This window comes from Coregonus lavaretus (genome assembly GCF_964263955.1).
Source record: "Coregonus lavaretus genome assembly, contig: HAP1_SCAFFOLD_2082, whole genome shotgun sequence".
NCBI lineage: Eukaryota > Metazoa > Chordata > Actinopteri > Salmoniformes > Salmonidae > Coregonus > Coregonus lavaretus.
Window position 1 is genome coordinate 26,619 of NW_028156844.1, and position 26,441 is coordinate 53,059.

General features: G+C 42.8%; 1 protein-coding gene across 1 annotated transcript in view; it reads left to right on the forward strand.

Moving 5' to 3' along the window:
* LOC311119642 (NBAS subunit of NRZ tethering complex-like) overlaps positions 1-24,222 on the forward strand; it is a 40,415-nt gene extending 16,193 nt beyond the window's left edge. The window contains exons 3-4 of the mRNA XM_084194312.1: positions 3,356-3,487; positions 23,549-24,222. Of these exons, the coding sequence (XP_084050438.1) occupies positions 3,356-3,487; positions 23,549-23,824 (408 nt within the window). The 3' untranslated portion in view covers positions 23,825-24,222. The remainder of the gene's footprint in view (positions 1-3,355; positions 3,488-23,548) is intronic.
* Positions 24,223-26,441: the final 2,219 nt, after the last annotated feature.

Genomic DNA, 26,441 nt, shown 5'->3' on the forward strand with positions numbered 1-26,441 from the left:
GTGAATACAGCTAGACAGTGTAGTGTAATGGTATTCTGTGTGAATACAGCTAGACAGTGTAGTGTAATGGTATTATGTGTGAATACAGCTAGACAGTGTAGTGTAATGGTATTCTGTGTGAATACAGCTAGACAGTGTAGTGTAATGGTATTCTGTGAATACAGCTAGACAGTGTAGTGTAATGGTATTCTGTGAATACAGCTAGACAGTGTAGTGTAATGGTATTCTGTGTGAATACAGCTAGACAGTGTAGTGTAATGGTATTCTGTGTGAATACAGCTAGACAGTGTAGTGTAATGGTATTCTGTGTGAATACAGCTAGACAGTGTAGTGTAATGGTATTCTGTGTGAATACAGCTAGACAGTGTAGTGTAATGGTATTCTGTGAATACAGCTAGACAGTGTAGTGTAATGGTATTCTGTGAATACAGCTAGACAGTGTAGTGTAATGGTATTCTGTGTGAATACAGCTAGACAGTGTAGTGTAATGGTATTCTGTGTGAATACAGCTAGACAGTGTAGTGTAATGGTATTCTGTGAATACAGCTAGACAGTGTAGTGTAATGGTATTCTGTGTGAATACAGCTAGACAGTGTAGTGTAATGGTATTCTGTGTGAATACAGCTAGACAGTGTAGTGTAATGGTATTCTGTGTGAATACAGCTAGACAGTGTAGTGTAATGGTATTCTGTGAATACAGCTAGACAGTGTAGTGTAATGGTATTCTGTGAATACAGCTAGACAGTGTAGTGTAATGGTATTCTGTGTGAATACAGCTAGACAGTGTAGTGTAATGGTATTCTGTGTGAATACAGCTAGACAGTGTAGTGTAATGGTATTCTGTGAATACAGCTAGACAGTGTAGTGTAATGGTATTCTGTGAATACAGCTAGACAGTGTAGTGTAATGGTATTCTGTGTGAATACAGCTAGACAGTGTAGTGTAATGGTATTCTGTGTGAATACAGCTAGACAGTGTAGTGTAATGGTATTCTGTGTGAATACAGCTAGACAGTGTAGTGTAATGGTATTCTGTGTGAATACAGCTAGACAGTGTAGTGTAATGGTATTCTGTGTGAATACAGCTAGACAGTGTAGTGTAATGGTATTCTGTGTGAATACAGCTAGACAGTGTAGTGTAATGGTATTCTGTGTGAATACAGCTAGACAGTGTAGTGTAATGGTATTCTGTGAATACAGCTAGACAGTGTAGTGTAATGGTATTCTGTGAATACAGCTAGACAGTGTAGTGTAATGGTATTCTGTGTGAATACAGCTAGACAGTGTAGTGTAATGGTATTCTGTGTGTATACAGCTAGACAGTGTAGTGTAATGGTATTCTGTGAATACAGCTAGACAGTGTAGTGTAATGGTAGTCTGTGAATACAGCTAGACAGTGTAGTGTAATGGTATTCTGTGTGAATACAGCTAGACAGTGTAGTGTAATGGTATTCTGTGTGAATACAGCTAGACAGTGTAGTGTAATGGTATTCTGTGTGAATACAGCTAGACAGTGTAGTGTAATGGTATTCTGTGTGAATACAGCTAGACAGTGTAGTGTAATGGTATTCTGTGAATACAGCTAGACAGTGTAGTGTAATGGTATTCTGTGAATACAGCTAGACAGTGTAGTGTAATGGTATTCTGTGTGAATACAGCTAGACAGTGTAGTGTAATGGTATTCTGTGTGAATACAGCTAGACAGTGTAGTGTAATGGTATTCTGTGAATACAGCTAGACAGTGTAGTGTAATGGTATTATGTGTGAATACAGCTAGACAGTGTAGTGTAATGGTATTCTGTGTGAATACAGCTAGACCGTGTAGAGTAATGGTATTCTGTGTGAATACAGCTAGACAGTGTAGTGTAATGGTATTCTGTGAATACAGCTAGACAGTGTAGAGTAATGGTATTACCACTATGTAATACTAATATTTGTGTAGAGAGGAGAGGACGGTTTCACTCTGAACAGTTTTAATTGAAAGCTTATAGAATGGAACCACTAGAGCCTGATGGGAGAGTCCTATTGCATAGTGATATCCATATATTACCACCAGCACCATGCCTCTGTGTGTGTTTTATTCTCTTTTTAACCTGTACTGCATATGTCCCTCCCTCTCTCTCTCTCTCCCTCCCTCCCTCCCTCCCTTCCTTCCTTCCTTCCTTCCTTCCTTCCTTCCTTCCTTCCTTCCTTCCTTCCTTCCTTCCTTCCTTCCTTCCTTCCTTTCTTCTTTCCTTCCTTCCTTCCTTCCTTTCTTCTTTCCTTCCTTCCTTTCTTCTTTCCTTCCTTCCTTCCTTCCTTCCCCCTTCCTTCCTCCCTCTCCCCTTCCTTCCTCCCTCCCTTCTCCCTTCCTTCCTTCCTCCCTTCTCCCTTCCTTCCTTCCTCCCTTCCTCCCTTCCTTTCTCCCTTCCTTCCTCCCTTCCTCCCTTCTCCCTTCCTTCCTCCCTTCTCCCTTCCTTCCTCCCTTCCTCCCTTCTCCCTTCCTTCCTCCCTTCCTCCCTTCTCCCTTCCTTCCTTCCTCCCCTACCCTTCCTTCCTTCCTCCCTTCACCCTTCCTTCCTTCCTCCCTTCTCCCTTCCTTCCTTCCTCCCTTCTCCCTTCCTTCCTTCCTCCCTTAACCCTTCCTTCCTTCCTCCCTTAACCCTTCCTTCCTTCCTCCCTTAACCCTTCCTTCCTTCCTCCCTTCTCCCTTCATTCCTTCCTCCCTTCTCACTTCCTTCCTTCCTCCCTTCTCCCTTCCTTCCTTCCATCCTCCCTTCTCCCTTCCTTCCTTCCTTCCTCCCTTCTCCCTTCCTTCCTCCCTTCTCACTTCCTTCTCCCTTCCTTCCTCCCTTCTCCCTTTTTTTCCTTCCTCCCTTCTCCCTTCTCCCTTCCTTCCTTACTTCCTTCCTTCCTTCCTCCCTTCTCCCTTCCTTCCTTCTTTCCTTCCTTCCTTCTCCCTTCCTTCCTCCCTTATTCCTTCCTTCCTTCCTTCCTTCCTTCCTTCCTTCCTTCCTTCCTTCCTTCCTTCCTTCCTTCCTTCCTTCCTTCCCACCTTCCTTCCTTCCCACCTTCCTTCCTTCCTCCCTTCTCCCTTCCTTCTCTCTTCCTTCCTTCCTCCCTCCCTTCCTTCCTTCCTTCCTCCCTTCTCCCTTCCTTCCTTCCTCCCTTCTCCCTTCCTTCCTTCCTTCCTCCCTTCTCCCTTCCTTCCTCCTTCCTTCCTTCCTTCCTTCCTCCCTTCCTTCCTCCCTTCTCCCTTCCTTCCTCCCTTCTCCCTTCCTTCCTTCCTCCCTTCTCCCTTTCTTCCTTCCTTCCTCCCTTCTCCCTTCCTTCCTTCCCTCCTCCCCTCCCTGTTCCTCCTCCCCCTCTCCCTACAGTGTATCAGACACATATCCTCTCTGCTCCTGGATCAACCAGGTCTACAGCTCCCAGCTCTCAAACTGATGACCGAGAGTAAAGACCCCCAGCTGATAGAGCTGTCCCTGGATCAGATCAATAACATCACAGAGGTAACAAGAATACTTTATTGATCCATGTGAGACAGAATGGGTATTCTGCTTTTAGCCAAACCCCTACATATCACACATACACACAGAAATACAATTTGGTTGGAGAGGCTGGAGCATCCGGTGAGCTGTTTAGGGGTTAAGTGGTGTCTAAAGATATTTAAACATTTTCTAGCTCAGATAAGGACTTGTCTCAGTAGGCTCCTTAACACCTAGAGGAGAGTTAAACTGTTCCTGGATCAGATGGGAGGTGGAGAGGAGAGGATGGAGGAGACAGAGAGAAGGACGGGGGGGACGTAGAGAAGAGAAGAAGAGAAGAAGAGAAAGGAGTGAGAGAGAGAGTACCTCATAATGTTTAGAGAGAGAGAGAGTATACCTCATAATGTATAGTCTAGAGAGAGTACCTCATAATGTCTAGAGAGAGAGAGTACCTCATAATGTCTAGAGAGAGAGAGTACCTCATAATGTCTAGTCTAGAGAGAGAGTACCTCATAATGTCTAGTCTAGAGAGAGAGTACCTCATAATGTCTAGTCTAGAGAGAGTACCTCAATGTCTAGAGAGAGAGAGTACCTCATAATGTCTAGTCTAGAGAGAGAGAGTACCTCATAATGTCTAGTCTAGAGAGAGAGAGTGAGTACCTCATAATGTCTAGTCTAGAGAGAGAGAGTACCTCATAATGTCTAGTCTAGAGAGAGTACCTCAATGTCTAGTCTAGAGAGAGTACCTCATAATGTCTAGTCTAGAGAGAGAGAGAACCTCATAATGTCTAGAGAGAGAGAGAGAGAGTACCTCATAATGTCTAGAGAGAGAGAGTACCTCGTAATGTCTAGAGAGAGAGAGAGTACCTCATAATGTCTAGAGAGAGAGAGAGAGTACCTCATAATGTCTAGAGAGAGAGAGAGTACCTCATAATGTCTAGAGAGAGAGAGAGAGAGAGTACCTCATAATGTCTAGTCTAGAGAGAGAGAGTACCTCATAATGTCTAGTCTGGAGAGAGAGAGTACCTCATAATGTCTAGTCTAGAGAGAGTACCTCATAATGTCTAGTCTAGAGAGAGTACCTCATAATGTCTAGTCTAGAGAGAGAGAGTACCTCATAATGTCTAGTCTAGAGAGAGAGAGTACCTCATAATGTCTAGTCTAGAGAGAGAGTACCTCATAATGTCTAGTCTAGAGAGAGAGAGAGTACCTCATAATGTCTAGTCTAGAGAGAGTACCTCATAATGTCTAGTCTAGAGAGAGTACCTCATAATGTCTAGTCTAGAGAGAGAGTACCTCATAATGTCTAGTCTAGAGAGAGAGTACCTCATAATGTCTAGTCTAGAGAGAGAGAGAGTACCTCATAATGTCTAGTCTAGAGAGAGTACCTCATAATGTCTAGTCTAGAGAGAGTACCTCATAATGTCTAGAGAGAGAGAGAGTACCTCATAATGTCTAGTCTAGAGAGAGTACCTCATAATGTCTAGTCGAGAGAGAGAGAGTACCTCATAATGTCTAGTCTAGAGAGAGTACCTCATAATGTCTAGTCTAGAGAGAGAGAGAGTACCTCATAATGTCTAGTCTAGAGAGGGAGAGTACCTCATAATGTCTAGTCTAGAGAGAGAGAGTACCTCATAATGTCTAGTCTAGAGAGAGTACCTCATAATGTCTAATCTAGAGAGAGAGTACCTCATAATGTCTAGTCTGGAGAGAGAGAGTACCTCATAATGTCTAGTCTAGAGAGAGTACCTCAATGTCTAGAGAGAGAGAGTAGCTCATAATGTCTAGTCTAGAGAGAGTACCTCATAATGTCTAGTCTAGAGAGAGAGTACCTCCTAATGTCTAGTCTGGAGAGAGAGAGTACCTCATAATGTCTAGTCTAGAGAGAGTACCTCAATGTCTAGAGAGAGAGAGTAGCTCATAATGTCTAGAGAGAGAGAGAGAGTACCTCATAATGTCTAGAGAGAGAGAGTACCTCATAATGTCTAGAGAGAGAGAGAGAGTACCTCATAATGTCTAGAGAGAGAGAGAGAGTACCTCATAATGTCTAGAGAGAGAGAGAGTACCTCATAATGTCTAGTCTAGAGAGAGAGAGTACCTCATAATGTCTAGTCTAGAGAGCGAGTACCTCATAATGTCTAGTCTAGAGAGAGAGTACCTCATAATGTCTAGTCTAGAGAGAGAGAGTACCTCATAATGTCTAGTCTAGAGAGAGAGTACCTCATAATGTCTAGAGAGAGAGAGAGTACCTCATAATGTCTAGTCTAGAGAGAGAGAGTACCTCATATTGTCTAGTCTAGAGAGGGAGAGTAACTCATAATGTCTAGTCTAGAGAGAGAGAGTACCTCATAATGTCTAGTCTAGAGAGAGAGAGTACCTCATAATGTCTAGTCTAGAGAGGGAGAGTACCTCATAATGTGTAGAGAGAGAGAGGGAGTACCTCATAATGTCTAGAGAGAGAGAGAGAGTACCTCGTAATGTCTAGAGAGAGAGAGAACCTCATAATGTCTAGAGAGAGAGAGAGAGTACCTCATAATGTCTAGAGAGAGAGAGAGAGTACCTCATAATGTCTAGAGAGAGAGAGAGAGTACCTCATAATGTCTAGTCTAGAGAGAGAGAGTACCTCATAATGTCTAGTCTGGAGAGAGAGAGTACCTCATAATGTCTAGTCTAGAGAGAGTACCTCATAATGTCTAGTCTAGAGAGAGTACCTCATAATGTCTAGTCTAGAGAGAGTACCTCATAATGTCTAGTCTAGAGAGAGTACCTCATAATGTCTAGTCTAGAGAGAGTACCTCATAATGTCTAGTCTAGAGAGAGTACCTCATAATGTCTAGTCTGGAGAGAGAGAGTACCTCATAATGTCTAGTCTAGAGAGAGTACCTCATAATGTCTAGTCTAGAGAGGGAGAGAGTACCTCATAATGTCTAGTCGAGAGAGAGAGAGTACCTCCTAATGTCTAGTCTAGAGAGAGTACCTCATAATGTCTAGTCGAGAGAGAGAGAGTACCTCATAATGTCTAGTCTAGAGAGAGTACCTCATAATGTCTAGTCTAGAGAGAGAGAGAGTACCTCATAATGTCTAGTCGAGAGAGAGAGAGTACCTCATAATGTCTAGTCTAGAGAGAGTACCTCATAATGTCTAGTCTAGAGAGAGAGAGAGTACCTCATAATGTCTAGTCTAGAGAGGGAGAGTACCTCATAATGTCTAGTCTAGAGAGAGAGAGTACCTCATAATGTCTAGTCTAGAGAGAATACCTCATAATGTCTAGAGAGAGAGAGAGAGAGTACCTCATAATGTCTAGTCTAGAGAGAGTACCTCATAATGTCTAATCTAGAGAGAGAGTACCTCATAATGTCTAGTCTGGAGAGAGAGAGTACCTCATAATGTCTAGTCTAGAGAGAGTACCTCAATGTCTAGAGAGAGAGAGTAGCTCATAATGTCTAGTCTAGAGAGAGTACCTCATAATGTCTAGTCTAGAGAGAGAGTACCTCCTAATGTCTAGTCTAGAGAGAGTACCTCATAATGTCTAGAGAGAGAGAGTACCTCATAATGTCTTGTCTAGAGAGAGTACCTCATGTCTAGTCTAGAGAGAGTACCTCATAATGTCTAGTCTAGAGAGAGAGTACCTCATAATGTCTAGTCTAGAGAGAGAGAGTACCTCATAATGTATAGTCTAGAGAGAGTACCTCATAATGTCTAGTCTAGAGAGAGAGTACCTCATAATGTCTAGTCTAGAGAGAGTACCTCATAATGTCTAGTCTAGAGAAAGAGAGTACCTCATAATGTCTAGTCTAGAGAGAGAGAGTACCTCATAATGTCTAGTCTAGAGAGCGAGTACCTCATAATGTCTAGTCTAGAGAGAGTACCTCATAATGTCTAGTCTAGAGAGAGAGTACCTCATAATGTCTAGTCTAGAGAGAGAGTACCTCATAATGTCTAGTCTAGAGAGAGAGAGTACCTCATAATGTCTAGTCTGGAGAGAGAGAGTACCTCATAATGTCTAGTCTAGAGAGAGTACCTCATAATGTCTAGTCTAGAGAGAGTACCTCATAATGTCTAGTCTAGAGAGAGTACCTCATAATGTCTAGTCTAGAGAGAGTACCTCATAATGTCTAGTCTAGAGAGAGTACCTCATAATGTCTAGTCTAGAGAGAGTACCTCATAATGTCTAGTCTGGAGAGAGAGAGTACCTCATAATGTCTAGTCTAGAGAGAGTACCTCATAATGTCTAGTCTAGAGAGGGAGAGAGTACCTCATAATGTCTAGTCGAGAGAGAGAGAGTACCTCCTAATGTCTAGTCTAGAGAGAGTACCTCATAATGTCTAGTCGAGAGAGAGAGAGTACCTCATAATGTCTAGTCTAGAGAGAGTACCTCATAATGTCTAGTCTAGAGAGAGAGAGAGTACCTCATAATGTCTAGTCGAGAGAGAGAGAGTACCTCATAATGTCTAGTCTAGAGAGAGTACCTCATAATGTCTAGTCTAGAGAGAGAGAGAGTACCTCATAATGTCTAGTCTAGAGAGGGAGAGTACCTCATAATGTCTAGTCTAGAGAGAGAGAGTACCTCATAATGTCTAGTCTAGAGAGAATACCTCATAATGTCTAGAGAGAGAGAGAGAGAGTACCTCATAATGTCTAGTCTAGAGAGAGTACCTCATAATGTCTAATCTAGAGAGAGAGTACCTCATAATGTCTAGTCTGGAGAGAGAGAGTACCTCATAATGTCTAGTCTAGAGAGAGTACCTCAATGTCTAGAGAGAGAGAGTAGCTCATAATGTCTAGTCTAGAGAGAGTACCTCATAATGTCTAGTCTAGAGAGAGAGTACCTCCTAATGTCTAGTCTAGAGAGAGTACCTCATAATGTCTAGAGAGAGAGAGTACCTCATAATGTCTTGTCTAGAGAGAGTACCTCATGTCTAGTCTAGAGAGAGTACCTCATAATGTCTAGTCTAGAGAGAGAGTACCTCATAATGTCTAGTCTAGAGAGAGAGAGTACCTCATAATGTATAGTCTAGAGAGAGTACCTCATAATGTCTAGTCTAGAGAGAGAGTACCTCATAATGTCTAGTCTAGAGAGAGTACCTCATAATGTCTAGTCTAGAGAAAGAGAGTACCTCATAATGTCTAGTCTAGAGAGAGAGAGTACCTCATAATGTCTAGTCTAGAGAGCGAGTACCTCATAATGTCTAGTCTAGAGAGAGTACCTCATAATGTCTAGTCTAGAGAGAGAGTACCTCATAATGTCTAGTCTAGAGAGAGAGTACCTCATAATGTCTAGAGAGAGAGAGAGTACCTCATAATGTCTAGTCTAGAGAGAGAGAGTACCTCATATTGTCTAGTCTAGAGAGGGAGAGTAACTCATAATGTCTAGTCTAGAGAGAGAGAGTACCTCATAATGTCTAGTCTAGAGAGAGAGAGTACCTCATAATGTCTAGTCTAGAGAGGGAGAGTACCTCATAATGTCTAGAGAGAGAGAGAGAGTACCTCATAATGTCTAGAGAGAGAGAGAGAGTACCTCGTAATGTCTAGAGAGAGAGAGAGTACCTCATAATGTCTAGAGAGAGAGAGAGAGTACCTCATAATGTCTAGAGAGAGAGAGAGAGTACCTCATAATGTCTAGAGAGAGAGAGAGAGTACCTCATAATGTCTAGTCTAGAGAGAGAGAGTACCTCATAATGTCTAGTCTGGAGAGAGAGAGTACCTCATAATGTCTAGTCTAGAGAGAGTACCTCATAATGTCTAGTCTAGAGAGAGTACCTCATAATGTCTAGTCTAGAGAGAGTACCTCATAATGTCTAGTCTAGAGAGAGTACCTCATAATGTCTAGTCTAGAGAGAGTACCTCATAATGTCTAGTCTGGAGAGAGAGAGTACCTCATAATGTATAGTCTAGAGAGAGTACCTCATAATGTCTAGTCTAGAGAGGGAGAGAGTACCTCATAATGTCTAGTCGAGAGAGAGAGAGTACCTCCTAATGTCTAGTCTAGAGAGAGTACCTCATAATGTCTAGTCGAGAGAGAGAGAGTACCTCATAATGTCTAGTCTAGAGAGAGTACCTCATAATGTCTAGTCTAGAGAGAGAGAGAGTACCTCATAATGTCTAGTCGAGAGAGAGAGAGTACCTCATAATGTCTAGTCTAGAGAGAGTACCTCATAATGTCTAGTCTAGAGAGAGAGAGAGTACCTCATAATGTCTAGTCTAGAGAGGGAGAGTACCTCATAATGTCTAGTCTAGAGAGAGAGAGTACCTCATAATGTCTAGTCTAGAGAGAATACCTCATAATGTCTAGAGAGAGAGAGAGAGAGTACCTCATAATGTCTAGTCTAGAGAGAGTACCTCATAATGTCTAATCTAGAGAGAGAGTACCTCATAATGTCTAGTCTGGAGAGAGAGAGTACCTCATAATGTCTAGTCTAGAGAGAGTACCTCAATGTCTAGAGAGAGAGAGTAGCTCATAATGTCTAGTCTAGAGAGAGTACCTCATAATGTCTAGTCTAGAGAGAGAGTACCTCCTAATGTCTAGTCTAGAGAGAGTACCTCATAATGTCTAGAGAGAGAGAGTACCTCATAATGTCTAGTCTAGAGAGAGTACCTCATGTCTAGTCTAGAGAGAGTACCTCATAATGTCTAGTCTAGAGAGAGAGTACCTCATAATGTCTAGTCTAGAGAGAGAGAGTACCTCATAATGTATAGTCTAGAGAGAGTACCTCATAATGTCTAGTCTAGAGAGAGAGTACCTCATAATGTCTAGTCTAGAGAGAGTACCTCATAATGTCTAGTCTAGAGAACGAGAGTACCTCATAATGTCTAGTCTAGAGAGAGAGAGTACCTCATAATGTCTAGTCTAGAGAGAGAGAGTACCTCATAATGTCTAGTCTAGAGAGAGTACCTCATAATGTCTAGTCTAGAGAGAGAGTACCTCATAATGTCTAGTCTAGAGAGAGTACCTCATAATGTCTAGTCTAGAGAGAGAGAGTACCTCATAATGTCTAGTCTAGAGAGAGAGAGTACCTCATAATGTCTAGTCTAGAGAGAGAGTACCTCATAATGTCTAGTCTAGAGAGAGAGAGTACCTCATAATGTATAGTCTAGAAAGAGTACCTCATAATGTCTAGTCTAGAGAGAGTACCTCATAATGTCTAGTCTAGAGAGAGTACCTCATAATGTCTAGTCTGGAGAGAGAGAGTACCTCATAATGTCTAGTCTAGAGAGAGAGAGTACCTCATAATGTCTAGTCTAGATAGAGAGAGATTGTACCTCATAATGTCTAGTCTAGAGAGAGTACCTCATAATGTCTAGTCTAGAGAGAGTACCTCATAATGTCTAGTCTAGAGAGAGAGAGTACCTCATAATGTCTAGTCTAGAGAGAGTACCTCATAATGTCTAGTCTAGAGAGAGAGAGTACCTCATAGTGTCTAGTCTAGAGAGAGAGTACCTCATAATGTCTAGTCTAGAGAGAGTACCTCATAATGTCTAGAGAGGGAGAGAGTACCTCATAATGTCTAGTCTAGAGAGAGAGAGTACCTCATAATGTCTAGTCTAGAGAGCGAGTACCTCATAATGTCTAGTCTAGAGAGAGAGTACCTCATAATGTCTAGTCTAGAGAGAGAGAGTACCTCATAATGTCTAGTCTAGAGAGAGAGTACCTCATAATGTCTAGTCTAGAGAGAGAGAGAGTACCTCATAATGTCTAGTCTAGAGAGAGAGAGTACCTCATATTGTCTAGTCTAGAGAGGGAGAGTAACTCATAATGTCTAGTCTAGAGAGAGAGAGTACCTCATAATGTCTAGTCTAGAGAGAGAGAGTACCTCATAATGTCTAGTCTAGAGAGGGAGAGTACCTCATAATGTCTAGTCTAGAGAGAGTACCTCATAATGTCTAGTCTAGAGAGAGAGAGAGTACCTCATAATGTCTAGTCTAGAGAGAGAGAGAGTACCTCATAATGTCTAGTCTAGAGAGAGAGTACCTCATAATGTCTAGTCTAGAGAGAGAGAGAGAGAGTACCTCATAATATCTAGTCTAGAGAGAGTACCTCATAATGTCTAGTCTAGAGAGAGAGAGTACCTCATAATGTCTAGTCTAGAGAGAGTACCTCATAATGTCTAGTCTAGAGAGAGAGAGAGAGTACCTCATAATGTCTAGTCTAGAGAGAGAGAGAGTACCTCATAATGTCTAGTCTGGAGAGAGAGTACCTCATAATGTCTAGTCTAGAGAGAGAGAGTACCTCATAATGTCTAGTCTAGAGAGAGAGTACCTCATAATGTCTAGTCTAGAGAGAGAGTACCTCATAATGTCTAGTCTGGAGAGAGAGAGTACCTCATAATGTCTATTCTAGAGAGAGTACCTCATAATGTCTAGTCTGGAGAGAGTACCTCATAATGTATAGTCTAGAGAGAGTACCTCATAATGTCTAGTCTAGAGAGAGTACCTCATAATGTCTAGTCTAGAGAGAGAGTACCTCATAATGTCTAGTCTAGAGAGAGAGTACCTCATAATGTCTAGTCTAGAGAGAGAAAGTACCTCATAATGTCTATTCTAGAGAGAGTACCTCATAATGTCTAGTCTAGAGAGAGAGAGAACCTCATAATGTCTAGTCTAGAGAGAGTACCTCATAAGGTCTAGTCTAGAGAGAGAGAGAGTACCTCATAATGTCTAGTCTAGAGAGAGTACCTCATAATGTCTAGTCTAGAGAGAGAGAGAGAGTACCTCATAATGTCTAGTCTAGAGAGAGTACCTCATAATGTCTAGTCTAGAGAGAGAGAGAGAGTACCTCATAATGTCTAGTCTAGAGAGAGAGTACCTCATAATGTCTGGTCTAGAGAGAGAGAGAGAGTACCTCATAATATCTAGTCTAGAGAGAGTACCTCATAATGTCTAGTCTAGAGAGAGAGAGAGTACCTCATAATGTCTAGTCTAGAGAGAGAGAGAGTACCTCATAATGTCTAGTCTGGAGAGAGAGTACCTCATAATGTCTAGTCTAGAGAGAGAGAGAGTACCTCATAATGTCTAGTCTAGAGAGAGAGTACCTCATAATGTCTAGTCTAGAGAGAGAGTACCTCATAATGTCTAGTCTAGAGAGAGAGTACCTCATAATGTCTAGTCTGGAGAGAGAGAGTACCTCATAATGTCTATTCTAGAGAGAGTACCTCATAATGTATAGTCTAGAGAGAGTACCTCATAATGTCTAGTCTAGAGAGAGTACCTCATAATGTCTAGTCTAGAGAGAGAGTACCTCATAATTTCTAGTCTAGAGAGAGAGTACCTCATAATGTCTAGTCTAGAGAGAGAGTACCTCATAATGTCTAGTCTAGAGAGAGAGTACCTCATAATGTCTAGTCTAGAGAGAGAGTACCTCATAATGTCTAGTCTAGAGAGAGAGAGTACCTCATAATGTCTATTCTAGAGAGAGTACCTCATAATGTCTAGTCTGGAGAGAGTACCTCATAATGTATAGTCTAGAGAGAGTACCTCATAATGTCTAGTCTAGAGAGAGTACCTCATAATGTCTAGTCTAGAGAGAGAGTACCTCATAATGTCTAGTCTGGAGAGAGAGAGTACCTCATAATGTCTATTCTAGAGAGAGTACCTCATAATGTCTAGTCTAGAGAGAGTACCTCATAATGTCTAGTCTAGAGAGAGAGTACCTCATAATGTCTAGTCTAGAGAGAGAGTACCTCATAATGTCTAGTCTAGAGAGAGAGTACCTCATAATGTCTAGTCTAGAGAGAGAGTACCTCATAATGTCTAGTCTGGAGAGAGAGAGTACCTCATAATGTCTATTCTAGAGAGAGTACCTCATAATGTATAGTCTGGAGAGAGTACCTCATAATGTATATTCTAGAGAGAGTACCTCATAATGTCTAGTCTAGAGAGAGTACCTCATAATGTCTAGTCTAGAGAGAGAGTACCTCATAATGTCTAGTCTAGAGAGAGAGTACCTCATAATGTCTAGTCTAGAGAGAGAAAGTACCTCATAATGTCTATTCTAGAGAGAGTACCTCATAATGTCTAGTCTAGAGAGAGAGAGAACCTCATAATGTCTAGTCTAGAGAGAGTACCTCATAAGGTCTAGTCTAGAGAGAGAGAGAGTACCTCATAATGTCTAGTCTAGAGAGAGTACCTCATAATGTCTAGTCTAGAGAGAGAGAGAGAGTACCTCATAATGTCTAGTCTAGAGAGAGTACCTCATAATGTCTAGTCTAGAGAGAGAGAGAGAGTACCTCATAATGTCTAGTCTAGAGAGAGAGTACCTCATAATGTCTGGTCTAGAGAGAGAGAGAGAGTACCTCATAATATCTAGTCTAGAGAGAGTACCTCATAATGTCTAGTCTAGAGAGAGAGAGAGTACCTCATAATGTCTAGTCTAGAGAGAGAGAGAGTACCTCATAATGTCTAGTCTGGAGAGCGAGTACCTCATAATGTCTAGTCTAGAGAGAGAGAGAGTACCTCATAATGTCTAGTCTAGAGAGAGAGTACCTCATAATGTCTAGTCTAGAGAGAGAGTACCTCATAATGTCTAGTCTAGAGAGAGAGTACCTCATAATGTCTAGTCTGGAGAGAGAGAGTACCTCATAATGTCTATTCTAGAGAGAGTACCTCATAATGTATAGTCTAGAGAGAGTACCTCATAATGTCTAGTCTAGAGAGAGTACCTCATAATGTCTAGTCTAGAGAGAGAGTACCTCATAATTTCTAGTCTAGAGAGAGAGTACCTCATAATGTCTAGTCTAGAGAGAGAGTACCTCATAATGTCTAGTCTAGAGAGAGAGTACCTCATAATGTCTAGTCTAGAGAGAGAGTACCTCATAATGTCTAGTCTAGAGAGAGAGAGTACCTCATAATGTCTATTCTAGAGAGAGTACCTCATAATGTCTAGTCTGGAGAGAGTACCTCATAATGTATAGTCTAGAGAGAGTACCTCATAATGTCTAGTCTAGAGAGAGTACCTCATAATGTCTAGTCTAGAGAGAGAGTACCTCATAATGTCTAGTCTGGAGAGAGAGAGTACCTCATAATGTCTATTCTAGAGAGAGTACCTCATAATGTCTAGTCTAGAGAGAGTACCTCATAATGTCTAGTCTAGAGAGAGAGTACCTCATAATGTCTAGTCTAGAGAGAGAGTACCTCATAATGTCTAGTCTAGAGAGAGAGTACCTCATAATGTCTAGTCTAGAGAGAGAGTACCTCATAATGTCTAGTCTGGAGAGAGAGAGTACCTCATAATGTCTATTCTAGAGAGAGTACCTCATAATGTCTAGTCTGGAGAGAGTACCTCATAATGTATAGTCTAGAGAGAGTACCTCATAATGTCTAGTCTAGAGAGAGTACCTCATAATGTCTAGTCTAGAGAGAGAGTACCTCATAATGTCTAGTCTAGAGAGAGATTACCTCATAATGTCTAGTCTAGAGAGAGAGAGTACCTCATAATGTCTATTCTAGAGAGAGTACCTCATAATGTCTAGTCTAGAGAGGGAGAGTACCTCATAATGTCTAGTCTAGAGAGAGAGTACCTCATAATGTCTAGTCTAGAGAGGGAGAGTACCTCATAATGTCTATTCTAGAGAGAGTACCTCATAATGTCTAGTCTAGAGAGAGAGAGAACCTCATAATGTCTAGTCTAGAGAGAGAGAGTACCTCATAATGTCTAGTCTAGAGAGAGTACCTCATAATGTCTAGTCTAGAGAGAGAGAGTACCTCATAGTGTCTAGTCTAGAGAGAGAGTACCTCATAATGTCTAGTCTAGAGAGAGTACCTCATAATGTCTAGAGAGAGAGAGAGTACCTCATAATGTCTAGTCTAGAGAGAGAGAGTACCTCATAATGTCTAGTCTAGAGAGGGAGAGAGTACCTCATAATGTCTAGTCTAGATAGAGATAGTACCTCATAATGTCTAGTCTAGAGAGAGAGTACCTCATAATGTCTAGTCTAGAGAGAGAGAGTACCTCATAATGTCTAGTCTAGAGAGAGAGAGTACCTCATAATGTCTAGTCTAGAGAGGGAGATTACCTCATAATGTCTAGTCTAGAGAGGGAGAGTACCTCATAATGTCTAGTCTAGAGAGGGAGAGTACCTCATAATGTCTAGTCTAGAGAGAGTACCTCATAATGTCTAGTCTAGAGAGAGAGAGAGTACCTCATAATGTCTAGTCTAGAGAGAGAGTACCTCATAATGTCTAGTCTAGAGAGAGAGAGAACCTCATAATGTCTAGTCTAGAGAGAGTACCTCATAATGTCTAGTCTATAGAGAGAGAGAGTACCTCATAATGTCTAGTCTAGAGAGAGAGAGAGTACCTCATAATGTCTAGTCTAGAGAGAGTACCTCATAATGTCTAGTCTAGAGAGAGTACCTCATAATGTCTAGTCTAGAGAGAGAGAGAGAGTACCTCATAATGTCTAGTCTAGAGAGAGAGTACCTCATAATGTCTAGTCTAGAGAGAGAGTACCTCATAATGTCTAGTCTAGAGAGAGAGTACCACATAATGTCTAGTCTGGAGAGAGAGTACCTCATAATGTCTAGTCTAGAGAGAGAGAGAGTACCTCATAATGTCTAGTCTAGAGAGAGAGTACCTCATAATGTCTAGTCTAGAGAGAGAGTACCTCATAATGTCTAGTCTGGAGAGAGAGAGTACCTCATAATGTCTATTCTAGAGAGAGTACCTCATAATGTATAGTCTAGACAGAGTACCTCATAATGTCTAGTCTAGAGAGAGTACCTCATAATGTCTAGTCTAGAGAGAGAGTACCTCATAATGTCTAGTCTAGAGAGAGAGTACCTCATAATGTCTAGTCTAGAGAGAGAGAGTACCTCATAATGTCTAGAGAGAGAGAGAGTACCTCATAATGTCTAGTCTAGAGAGAGAGTACCTCATAATGTCTAGTCTAGAGAGAATACCTCATAATGTCTAGTCTAGAGAGAGAGTACCTCATAATGTCTAGTCTAGAGAGAGAGTACCTCATAATGTCTAGTCTAGAGAGAGAGTACCTCATAATGTCTAGTCTGGAGAGAGAGAGTACCTCATAATGTCTATTCTAGAGAGAGTATCTCATAATGTCTAGTCTGGAGAGAGTACCTCATAATGTATAGTCTAGAGAGAGTACCTCATAATGTCTAGTCTAGAGAGAGTACTTCATAATGTCTAGTCTAGAGAGAGAGTACCTCATAATGTCTAGTCTAGAGAGAGAGTACCTCATAATGTCTAGTCTAGAGAGAGAGAGTACCTCATAATGTCTATTCTAGAGAGAGTAACTCATAATGTCTATTCTAGAGAGAGTACCTCATAATGTCTAGTCTAGAGAGAGAGAGAACCTCATAATGTCTAGTCTAGAGAGAGTACCTCATAATGTCTAGTCTAGAGAGAGAGAGAGTACCTCATAATGTCTAGTCTAGAGAGAGAGTACCTCATAATGTCTAGTCTAGAGAGAGAGAGTGTACCTCATAATGTCTAGTCTAGAGAGAGAGTACCTCATAATGTCTAGTCTATAGAGAGAGAGAGAGTACCTCATAATATCTAGTCTAGAGAGAGTACCTCATAATGTCTAGTCTAGAGAGAGGGAGTACCTCATAATGTCTAGTCTAGAGAGAGTACCTCATAATGTCTAGTCTAAAGAGAGAGAGAGTACCTCATAATGTCTAGTCTAGAGAGAGAGAGAGTACCTCATAATGTCTAGTCTGGAGAGAGAGTACCTCATAATGTCTAGTCTAGAGAGAGAGCGAGTACCTCATAATGTCTAGTCTAGAGAGAGAGTACCTCATAATGTCTAGTCTAGAGAGAGAGTACCTCATAATGTCTAGTCTAGAGAGAGAGAGTACCTCATAATGTCTATTCTAGAGAGAGTACCTCATAATGTCTATTCTAGAGAGAGTACCTCATAATGTCTAGTCTAGAGAGAGAGAGAACCTCATAATGTCTAGTCTAGAGAGAGTACCTCATAATGTCTAGTCTAGAGAGAGAGAGAGTACCTCATAATGTCTAGTCTAGAGAGAGTACCTCATAATGTCTAGTCTAGAGAGAGAGAGAGTGTACCTCATAATGTCTAGTCTAGAGAGAGAGTACCTCATAATGTCTAGTCTAGAGAGAGAGAGAGAGAGTACCTCATAATATCTAGTCTAGAGAGAGTACCTCATAATGTCTAGTCTAGAGAGAGGGAGTACCTCATAATGTCTAGTCTAGAGAGAGTACCTCATAATGTCTAGTCTAAAGAGAGAGAGAGTACCTCATAATGTCTAGTCTAGAGAGAGTACCTCATAATGTCTAGTCTAGAGAGAGAGTACCTCATAATGTCTAGTCTAGAGAGAGAGTACCTCATAATGTCTAGTCTAGAGAGAGAGTACCTCATAATGTCTAGTCTGGAGAGAGAGAGTACCTCATAATGTCTATTCTAGAGAGAGAGTACCTCATAATGTCTAGTCTAGAGAGAGAGAGAGTACCTCATAATGTCTATTCTAGAGAGAGTACCTCATAATGTCTAGTCTAGAGAGAGAGTACCTCATAATGTCTAGTCTGGAGAGAGTACCTCATAATGTATAGTCTAGAGAGAGTACCTCATAATGTCTAGTCTAGAGAGAGTACCTCATAATGTCTAGTCTAGAGAGAGAGTACCTCATAATGTCTAGTCTAGAGAGAGAGAGAGTACCTCATAATGTCTATTCTAGAGAGAGTACCTCATAATGTCTAGTCTAGAGAGGGAGAGTACCTCATAATGTCTAGTCTAGAGAGAGTACCTCATAATGTCTAGTCTAGAGAGAGAGAGTACCTCATAATGTCTAGTCTAGAGAGAGAGAGAGTACCTCATAATGTCTAGTCTAGAGAGAGAGAGTACCTCATAATGTCTATTCTAGAGAGAGTACCTCATAATGTCTAGTCTAGAGAGGGAGAGTACCTCATAATGTCTAGTCTAGAGAGAGTACCTCATAATGTCTAGTCTAGAGAGAGAGAGAGTACCTCATAATGTCTAGTCTAGAGAGAGAGAGTTCCTCATAATGTCTAGTCTAGAGAGAGAGAGTACCTCATAATGTCTAGTCTAGAGAGAGAGTACCTCATAATGTCTAGTCTAGAGAGAGAGAGAGTACCTCATAATGTCTAGTCTAGAGAGAGAGTGTTTTCCACCACCATCAACAAAACACCAAATGATGGAATTTATAGTGGAATAATGGAGTGGCATCCCTCCAGTAGAGTTTCCAGTTATTGGATCCATGGCAAGGTGCTGTTCTGGCTCGTGGTGGCCCAACGCCATCTATGGCAAGGTGCTGTTCTGGCTCGTGGTGGCCCAACGCCATCTATGGCAAGGTGCTGTTCTGGCTCGTGGTGGCCCAACGCCATCTATGGCAAGGTGCTGTTCTGGCTCGTGGTGGCCCAACGCCATCTATGGCAAGGTGCTGTTCTGGCTCGTGGTGGCCCAACGCCATCTATGGCAAGGTGCTGTTCTGGCTCGTGGTGGCCCAACGCCCTGTTAAGCAGCGGAGGAAGGGGAGGACCATCCTCCTCAGTGAATTTCAGAAAAATGTATATAGTCCAACCTTTAAAAAGTTAACCTTTTTAGATTAAACTACACTAAATATATTCACGTCACCAAATCATTTATTGAAACACACTGTGTAGCCTCAACAGCACTCTGTAGCAGGTGTTCCCAAACTGTGGGGAACTCAGTCCGGCTTTCAACTACCTTTTGAAAGTTGTAATAGTTGAATGCACAAGGTGCATCATAAGTTCCTCTTGTCCTGTCAGTCATTGCATCCCTTAGAGAGCTATTTATAACTTATCAGAAATGTCCAAATCAACTAGGCCATGTCAGCAAACGTTTTTTAGCTACAGTTGAAGTCGGACGTTTACGTACACTTAGGTTGGAGTCATTAAAACCGTGGAGTTGCACATTAGCCTACATATACAGTGAGGGAAAAAAGTATTTGATCCCCTGCTGATTTTGTACGTTTGCCCACTGACAAAGAAATGATCAGTCTATAATTTTAATGGTAGGTTTATTTGAACAGTGAGAGACAGAATAACAACAAAAAAATCCAGAAAAACGCATGACAAAAATGTTATATATTGATTTGCATTTTAATGAGGGAAATAAGTATTTGACCCCCTCTCAATCAGAAAGATTTCTGGCTCCCAGGTGTCTTTTATACAGGTAACGAGCTGAGATTAGGAGCACAGTCTTAAAGAGAGTGCTCCTAATCTCAGCTTGTTACCTGTATAAAAGACACCTGTCCACAGAAGCAATCAATCAATCAGATTCCAAACTCTCCACCATGGCCAAGACCAAAGAGCTCTCCAATGATGTCAGGGACAAGATTGTAGACCTACACAATGCTGGAATGGGCTACAAGACCATCGCCAAGCAGCTTGGTGAGAAGGTGACAACAGTTGGTGCGATTATTCGCAAATGGAAGAAAAACAAAAGAACTGTCAATCTCCCTCGGCCTGGGGCTCCATGCAAGATCTCACCTCGTGGAGTTGCAATGATCATGAGAACGGTGAGGAATCAGCCCAGAACTACATGGGAGGATCTTGTCAATGATCTCAAGGCAGCTGGGACCATAGTCACCAAGAAAACAATTGGTAACACACTACGCTGTGAAGGACTGAAATCCTGCAGCGCCCGCAAGGTCCCCCTGCTCAAGAAAGCACATATACAGGCCCGTCTGAAGTTTGCCAATGAACATCTGAATGATTCAGAGGAGAACTGGGTGAAAGTGTTGTGGTCAGATGAGACCAAAATGGAGCTCTTTGGCATCAACTCAACTCGCAGTGTTTGGAGGAGGGGAAATGCTGCCTATGACCCCAAGAACACCATCCCCACCGTCAAACATGGAGGTGGAAACATTATGCTTTGGGGGTATTTTTCTGCTAAGGGGACAGGACAACTTCACCGCATCAAAGGGACGATAGACGGGGCCATGTACCGTCAAATCTTGGGTGAGAACCTCCTTCCCTCAGCCAGGGCATTGAAAATGGGTCGTGGATGGGTATTCCAGCATGACAATGATCCAAAACACACGGCCAAGGCAACAAAGGAGTGGCTCAAGAAGAAGCACATTAAGGTCCTGGAGTGGCCTAGCCAGTCTCCAGACCTTAATCCCATAGAAAATCTGTGGAGGGAGCTGAAGGTTCGAGTTGCCAAACGTCAGCCTCGAAACCTTAATGACTTGGAGAAGATCTGCAAAGAGGAGTGGGACAAAATCCCTCCTGAGATGTGTGCAAACCTGGTGGCCAACTACAAGAAACGTCTGACCTCTGTGATTGCCAACAAGGGTTTTTCCACCAAGTACTAAGTCATGTTTTGCAGAGGGGTCAAATACTTATTTCCCTCATTAAAATGCAAATCAATTTATAACATTTTTGACATGCGTTTTTCTGGATTTTTTTGTTGTTATTCTGTCTCTCACTGTTCAAATAAACCTACCATTAAAATTATAGACTGATAATTTCTTTGTCAGTGGGCAAACGTACAAAATCAGCAGGGGATTAAATACTTTTTTTCCCTCACTGTACGGTTGAAGTCTGAAGTTTGCATACACTTAGGTTGGAGTCATTAAAACTTGTTTTTCAACCACTCCACAAATTTCTTGTTAACAAACTATAGTTTTGGCAAGTCGGTTAGGACATCTACTTTGTAAGTAATTTTTCCAACAATTGTTTACAGACAGATTATTTCACTTATAATTCACTGTATCACAATTCCAGTGGATCAGAAGTGCCTCTTTGCTTGACATCATGGGAAAATATAAAAAACATCAGGCAAGACCTTAGAAAAAATATTGTAGATCTCCACAAGTCTGGTTCATCCTTGGGAGCAATTTCCAAACGCCTGAAGGTACCACGTTCATCTGGTCAAACAATAGTACGCAAGTATAAACACCATGGGACCATGCAGCCGTCATACCGCTCAGGAAGGAGACGCGTTCTGTCTCCTAGAGATGAACGTCCTTTGGTGCGAAAAGTGCAAATCAATCCCAGAACAACAGCAAAGGACCTTGTGAAGAATGCTGGAGGAAACAGGTACAAAAGTATCTATATCCACAGTAAAACGAGTCCTATATCGACATAACCTGAAAGGCCGCTCAGCAAGGAAGAAGCCACTCCTCCAAAACCGCCATAAAAAAGCCAGACTACGGTTTGCAACTGCACATGGGGACAAAGATCGTACTTTTTGGAGAAATGTCCTCTGGTCTGATGAAACAAAAATAGAATTGTTTGGCCATAATGACCATCGTTATGTTTGGAGGAAAAAGGGGTTGGCTTGCAAGCCGAAGAACACCATCCCAACCGTGAAGCACGGGGGTGGCAGCATCATGCTGTGGGGGTGCTTTGCTGCAGGAGGGTCTGGTGCACTTCACAAAATAGATGGCATCATGAGGAAGGAAAATTATGTGGATATATTGAAGCAACATCTCAAGACATCAGTCAGGAAGTTAAAGCTTGGTCGCAAATGTGTCTTCCAAATGGACAATGACCCCAAGCATACTTCCAAAGTTGTGGCAAAATGGCTTAAGGACAACAAAGTCAAGGTATTGGAGTGGCCATCACAAAGCCCTGACCTCAATCCTATAGAACATTTGTGGGCAGAACTGAAAAAGCGTGTGCGAGCAAGGAGGACTACAAACCTGACTCAGTTACACCAGCTCTGTCAGGAGGAATGGGCCTAAATTCACCCAACTTATTGTGGGAAGCTTGTGGAAGGCTACCCGAAACATTTGACCCAAGTTAAACAATTTCAAGGCAATGCTACCAAATACTAATTGAGTGTATGTAAACTTCTGACCCACTGGGAATGTGATGAAAGAAATAAAAGCTGAAATAAATAATTCTCTCTACTATTATTCTGACATTTCACATTCTTAAAATATTGTGGTGATCCTAACAGACCTAAGACATGGAATTGTTACTAGGATTAAATGTCAGAAATTGTGAAAAAATGAGTTTAAATGTATTTGGCTAAGGTGTACGTAAACTTCCGATTTTTGTTTTAATGTGTTAGTCACTCAAATATCACATTAATACACATTAGACATGGCAAAATGTATAGAAGTGCAAGAAAATGAGCTTTAAAACTGCAAAAAGTTATCTGCACCCCATGACAAAAAGTTATCTGCACCCCCCATGACAACATTTGTAGAATTGCAGGAAATAAGCTTTCAACCAGAGCATTTTCCCTAACAAGAGGGGTGTAAGAGTTTGTGTTATGAACAGTGCTTGTGCCCATAGAAATAGATGTGGGCACGGGGGGTGGGGGGTGCAGGATGTTCCCTAATGCTGGAAGGAGTGAAAACGTTTGACCCCTGCTGTAGGGTAGAGCCATGGTGTAGCCGGAGGACAGCTAGCTTCCGTCCTCCTCTGGGTACATTGACTGGCTCATGGTTCCCACCCCCTTCCATAGAGGATGTCCTCCAGCCTATCAGAGCTCTTGCAGCATGAACTGACATGTTGTCCACCCCAATCAAAGGATCAGAGAATGAATCTAGTACTGAAAGCATAAGCTACAGCTAGCTAGCACTGCAGTGCCTAAAAATGTGGTGAGTGGTTGACTCAAAGAGAGAGAAAGACAATAGTTGAGAAGGAAGTGTGTGTGGGGGTATGTGACCTCACACTCATTTTTCACATTTACATATTAGTAATTTAGCAGACGCTCTTATCCAGAGCGACTTACAGTTAGTGAGGGTTGTGGGAATCGAACCCACAACCCTGGCGTTGCAAGCGCCATGCTCTACCAACTGAGCTACATGACACTCTGAGCCCATCAGGCTTCTATCAACCCTGTCACACAGTCAGCAAGGACACAGTGACACACACACACACAGTGACACACAGTGACACACACACACGCACACACACATACACACACATACACAGTGACACACAAACACACAGAGTGACACACACACAGTGACACACACACATACTGACACACACACACACACACACACAGTTACACACACACACACACACATACAGACTGACACACACTCCAAAGGGGATTTCAGGGGTCACTGTAGGAAATAGATGAACAATGACATTTGAGGTTGGGGTTGTTTCCTGTTTCCTGTGTGTATGTGTTTTTTAACCATGTAGCTCCTCTCCCAGGTGTGTGACTCTACCTGCGACCCAGAGTTCCTGTCTCTCCTGCTAGATGCTGGTCTCCTGGTGGGGTGTGTGTCCTCCCCCCTCTACCCCCGTCTCAGCGCCCACCTGCTCTCCAGACACCAGGAGGGGGGTTGGGACGTGGAGAAGGCTGCGTCAGAGCTGCTCCAGGCTGGGTACCAAGCTCAGGCCGGCTCCCTGCTTCTGGCCTACCGTGGAACTCACCCGGGCCTCAGCACATTTAATACAGCTCTCACTGTCATCAAGAAGTGGCTCTGAAGAAGACACACTCACACACACACTCACACACACACACACACACACACACACACACACTCTTATTGAAGCTAGATCATTAAGCACGCCCCTGTTATTTTGTTACTAATGTTATCTGTTCATTAATTTCCTAGAAACTAATTGGCCCTGAAGGCCCCACACTGAGTGGCTCGTTGTGCGGAACGTACGTGTACCAACACTCACTCCAGCGCTGTAATTGGGCTAATAGGGTGTTTGTTGTTGTTGTTGTTTTTGCATGTCGATAGTGGAAGCCCTGTTCTGCTGCTTTACGATTGGCTGTCCAGTGTTCTGATACACAATACATGTTATTTAACCTGGAATAAACACAAATAAATCATTAAATCCATATTCATCAAATAAATACTAATTGTAGTCCTACTATTTATTGAGTTGGAAGGTATTTGTGGTGATTTGAAATAGATAATCACTGTCTAATTAGCTGGTTTTCCTGGTTGTGTTCAGTGCTTATCTTTTCCATTCTATTTTTGAGGTCTGGAAAACATCCGAAACTTTTCCTCTGGAAACAGCTTGAGCTGTCTGCACGCCCCTGTTAAAATGGCAGGTTTTTGTGATGTAAAAGATTGAGACAAACGATAAATCATGTCAGAACTGTTTCCACTGTTAATGTGACCTATAATGTGAACAATTCAATTTTTATATCCACTGTATCTCTTCTTCAGAGACCGTAGGGGGAGGGAGAGAGTAGGGAGGGAGGAGAGGAGGGAGGGAGGAGAGGGAGGGAGAGAGGGAGAGTGAGAGTTGGGAGGGAGAGTGGAGGAGAGAGAGTAGAGAGGGAGGGAGGGAGAGTAGAGAGGGAGGGAGAGTAGAGAGGGAGGGAGGGAGAGAGAGTAGAGAGGGAGGGAGGGAGAGTTGGGAGGGAGGGAGAGAGAGAGTTGGGAGGAAGAGTAGAGAGGGAGGAGAGTAGAGAGGGAGGGAGAGAGAGTAGAGAGGGAGGGAGGGAGAGAGAGAGTAGAGAGAGGAGGAGAGTTGGGAGGGAGGGAGAGAGAGTTGGAGGGAGGGAGAGAGAGGGAGAGTTGGGAGGGAGAGAGAGTAGAGAGGGAGGGAGGGAGAGAGAGTTGGAGGGAGGAGAGAGAGGGAGAGTTGGGAGGGAGAGAGAGTAGAGAGGGAGGGAGGGAGGGAGAGAGATGGGAGGAGAGAGGAGGAGATGGGAGGAAGAGGGAGAGTTGGGAGGGAGAGAGAGAGTAGAGAGGAGGGAGGGAGAGAGTAGAGAGAGTGGGAGGGAGGAGGGAGGGAGAGAGAGTAGGGAGGGGAGATAGAGGGAGAGATGGAGGAAGAGAGAGAGTTGGGAGGGAGAGAGAGTTAGAGAGGGAGGGAGAGAGAGAGAGTAGAGAGGGAGGGTAGGGAGAGAAGAGAGGGAGAGATGGGAGGAAGAGAGAGGGAGAGTTGGGAGGGAGGAGTAGAGAGGGGAGGGAGAGTTGGAGGAGAGAGAGTAGAGAGGAGAGAGAGAGTAGAGGGAGGAGAGAGAGAGAGTTGGAGAGAGAGGAGGGAGTGAGAGAGGGAGAGTTGGGAGGGAGGAGAGGGAGTTGGAGGAGTAGAGAGGAGAGTGATAGTGGGGAGAGCGAGTTATAGAGTTAGTGGGGAGAGAGTTAGTTATTACCAAGGATTCTTACTGCCAAGGTCAATCCAGCAACCAGCAAAAGAACCACAACAGAAACACAAAAATATCATCCAACCTGGAACCGAGTAAGTAATGTTCAGTCTGAAATATCATCCAACCTGGAACCGAGTCAGTAATGTTCAGTCTGAAATATCATCCAACCTGGAACCGAGTCAGTAATGTTCAGTCTGAAATATCATCCAACCTGGAACCGAGTCAGTAATGTTCAGTCTGAAGCTACTTCGAAAGTCTAGAATGAAAAGAACATTACAATCATCTCTAGATATTTTACTTGATAAAGACTGAATGCTAAGTTAAAAGCTACCAAGCTTGCTAGGAAAGAACAGAACCGGCTGCAACATGAATCAGCACTGAGGTGTGAAGTGAGAGGCCCCTGAGCCCAACAAATGCAGCAGAGTTCCTCCCCCACACAAATGCCTCTTTAGCCCCCTGCTCCATGCTTCCCTCTGTGCCGAGGTCACCAGAGGACAGTACATTTTACTCATTAGCAGACGCTCTTATCCAGAGCGACTTACAGTTAGTGAGTGCATACATTTTCATACTGGTCCCCCGTGGTAATCGAACCCACAACCCTGGCGTTGCAAGCGCCATGCTCTACCAACTGAGCTACATCCCTGGATATAGAAAATGACAAGAGAAGCTCCTCCTGGACAATCCTGAGACACTTTTTTGCTGACTGCTACAAATAATGGAACGTAATCTTCCACGCAGACCGTCCCCTGGGCACACAGCTATAAGATCACACTACCTGTCTTTTAAGAGAGAGGGTATTTGGCGGAGTGTGGGAAATGAGAATACTGGAAAATGAATACCATGAGTCAAAGCGAGAGCACGGCAGGAGAAGCTTTCTCTTGGTGACGACTCCCCCACCCCGAGCAAGTCTGATCACACCTCTTCAAACTGTCCTGCAGACGAGGATCGTCACCCCCCCCCCCCCCCCCCCCCCCAGCACTGAACACA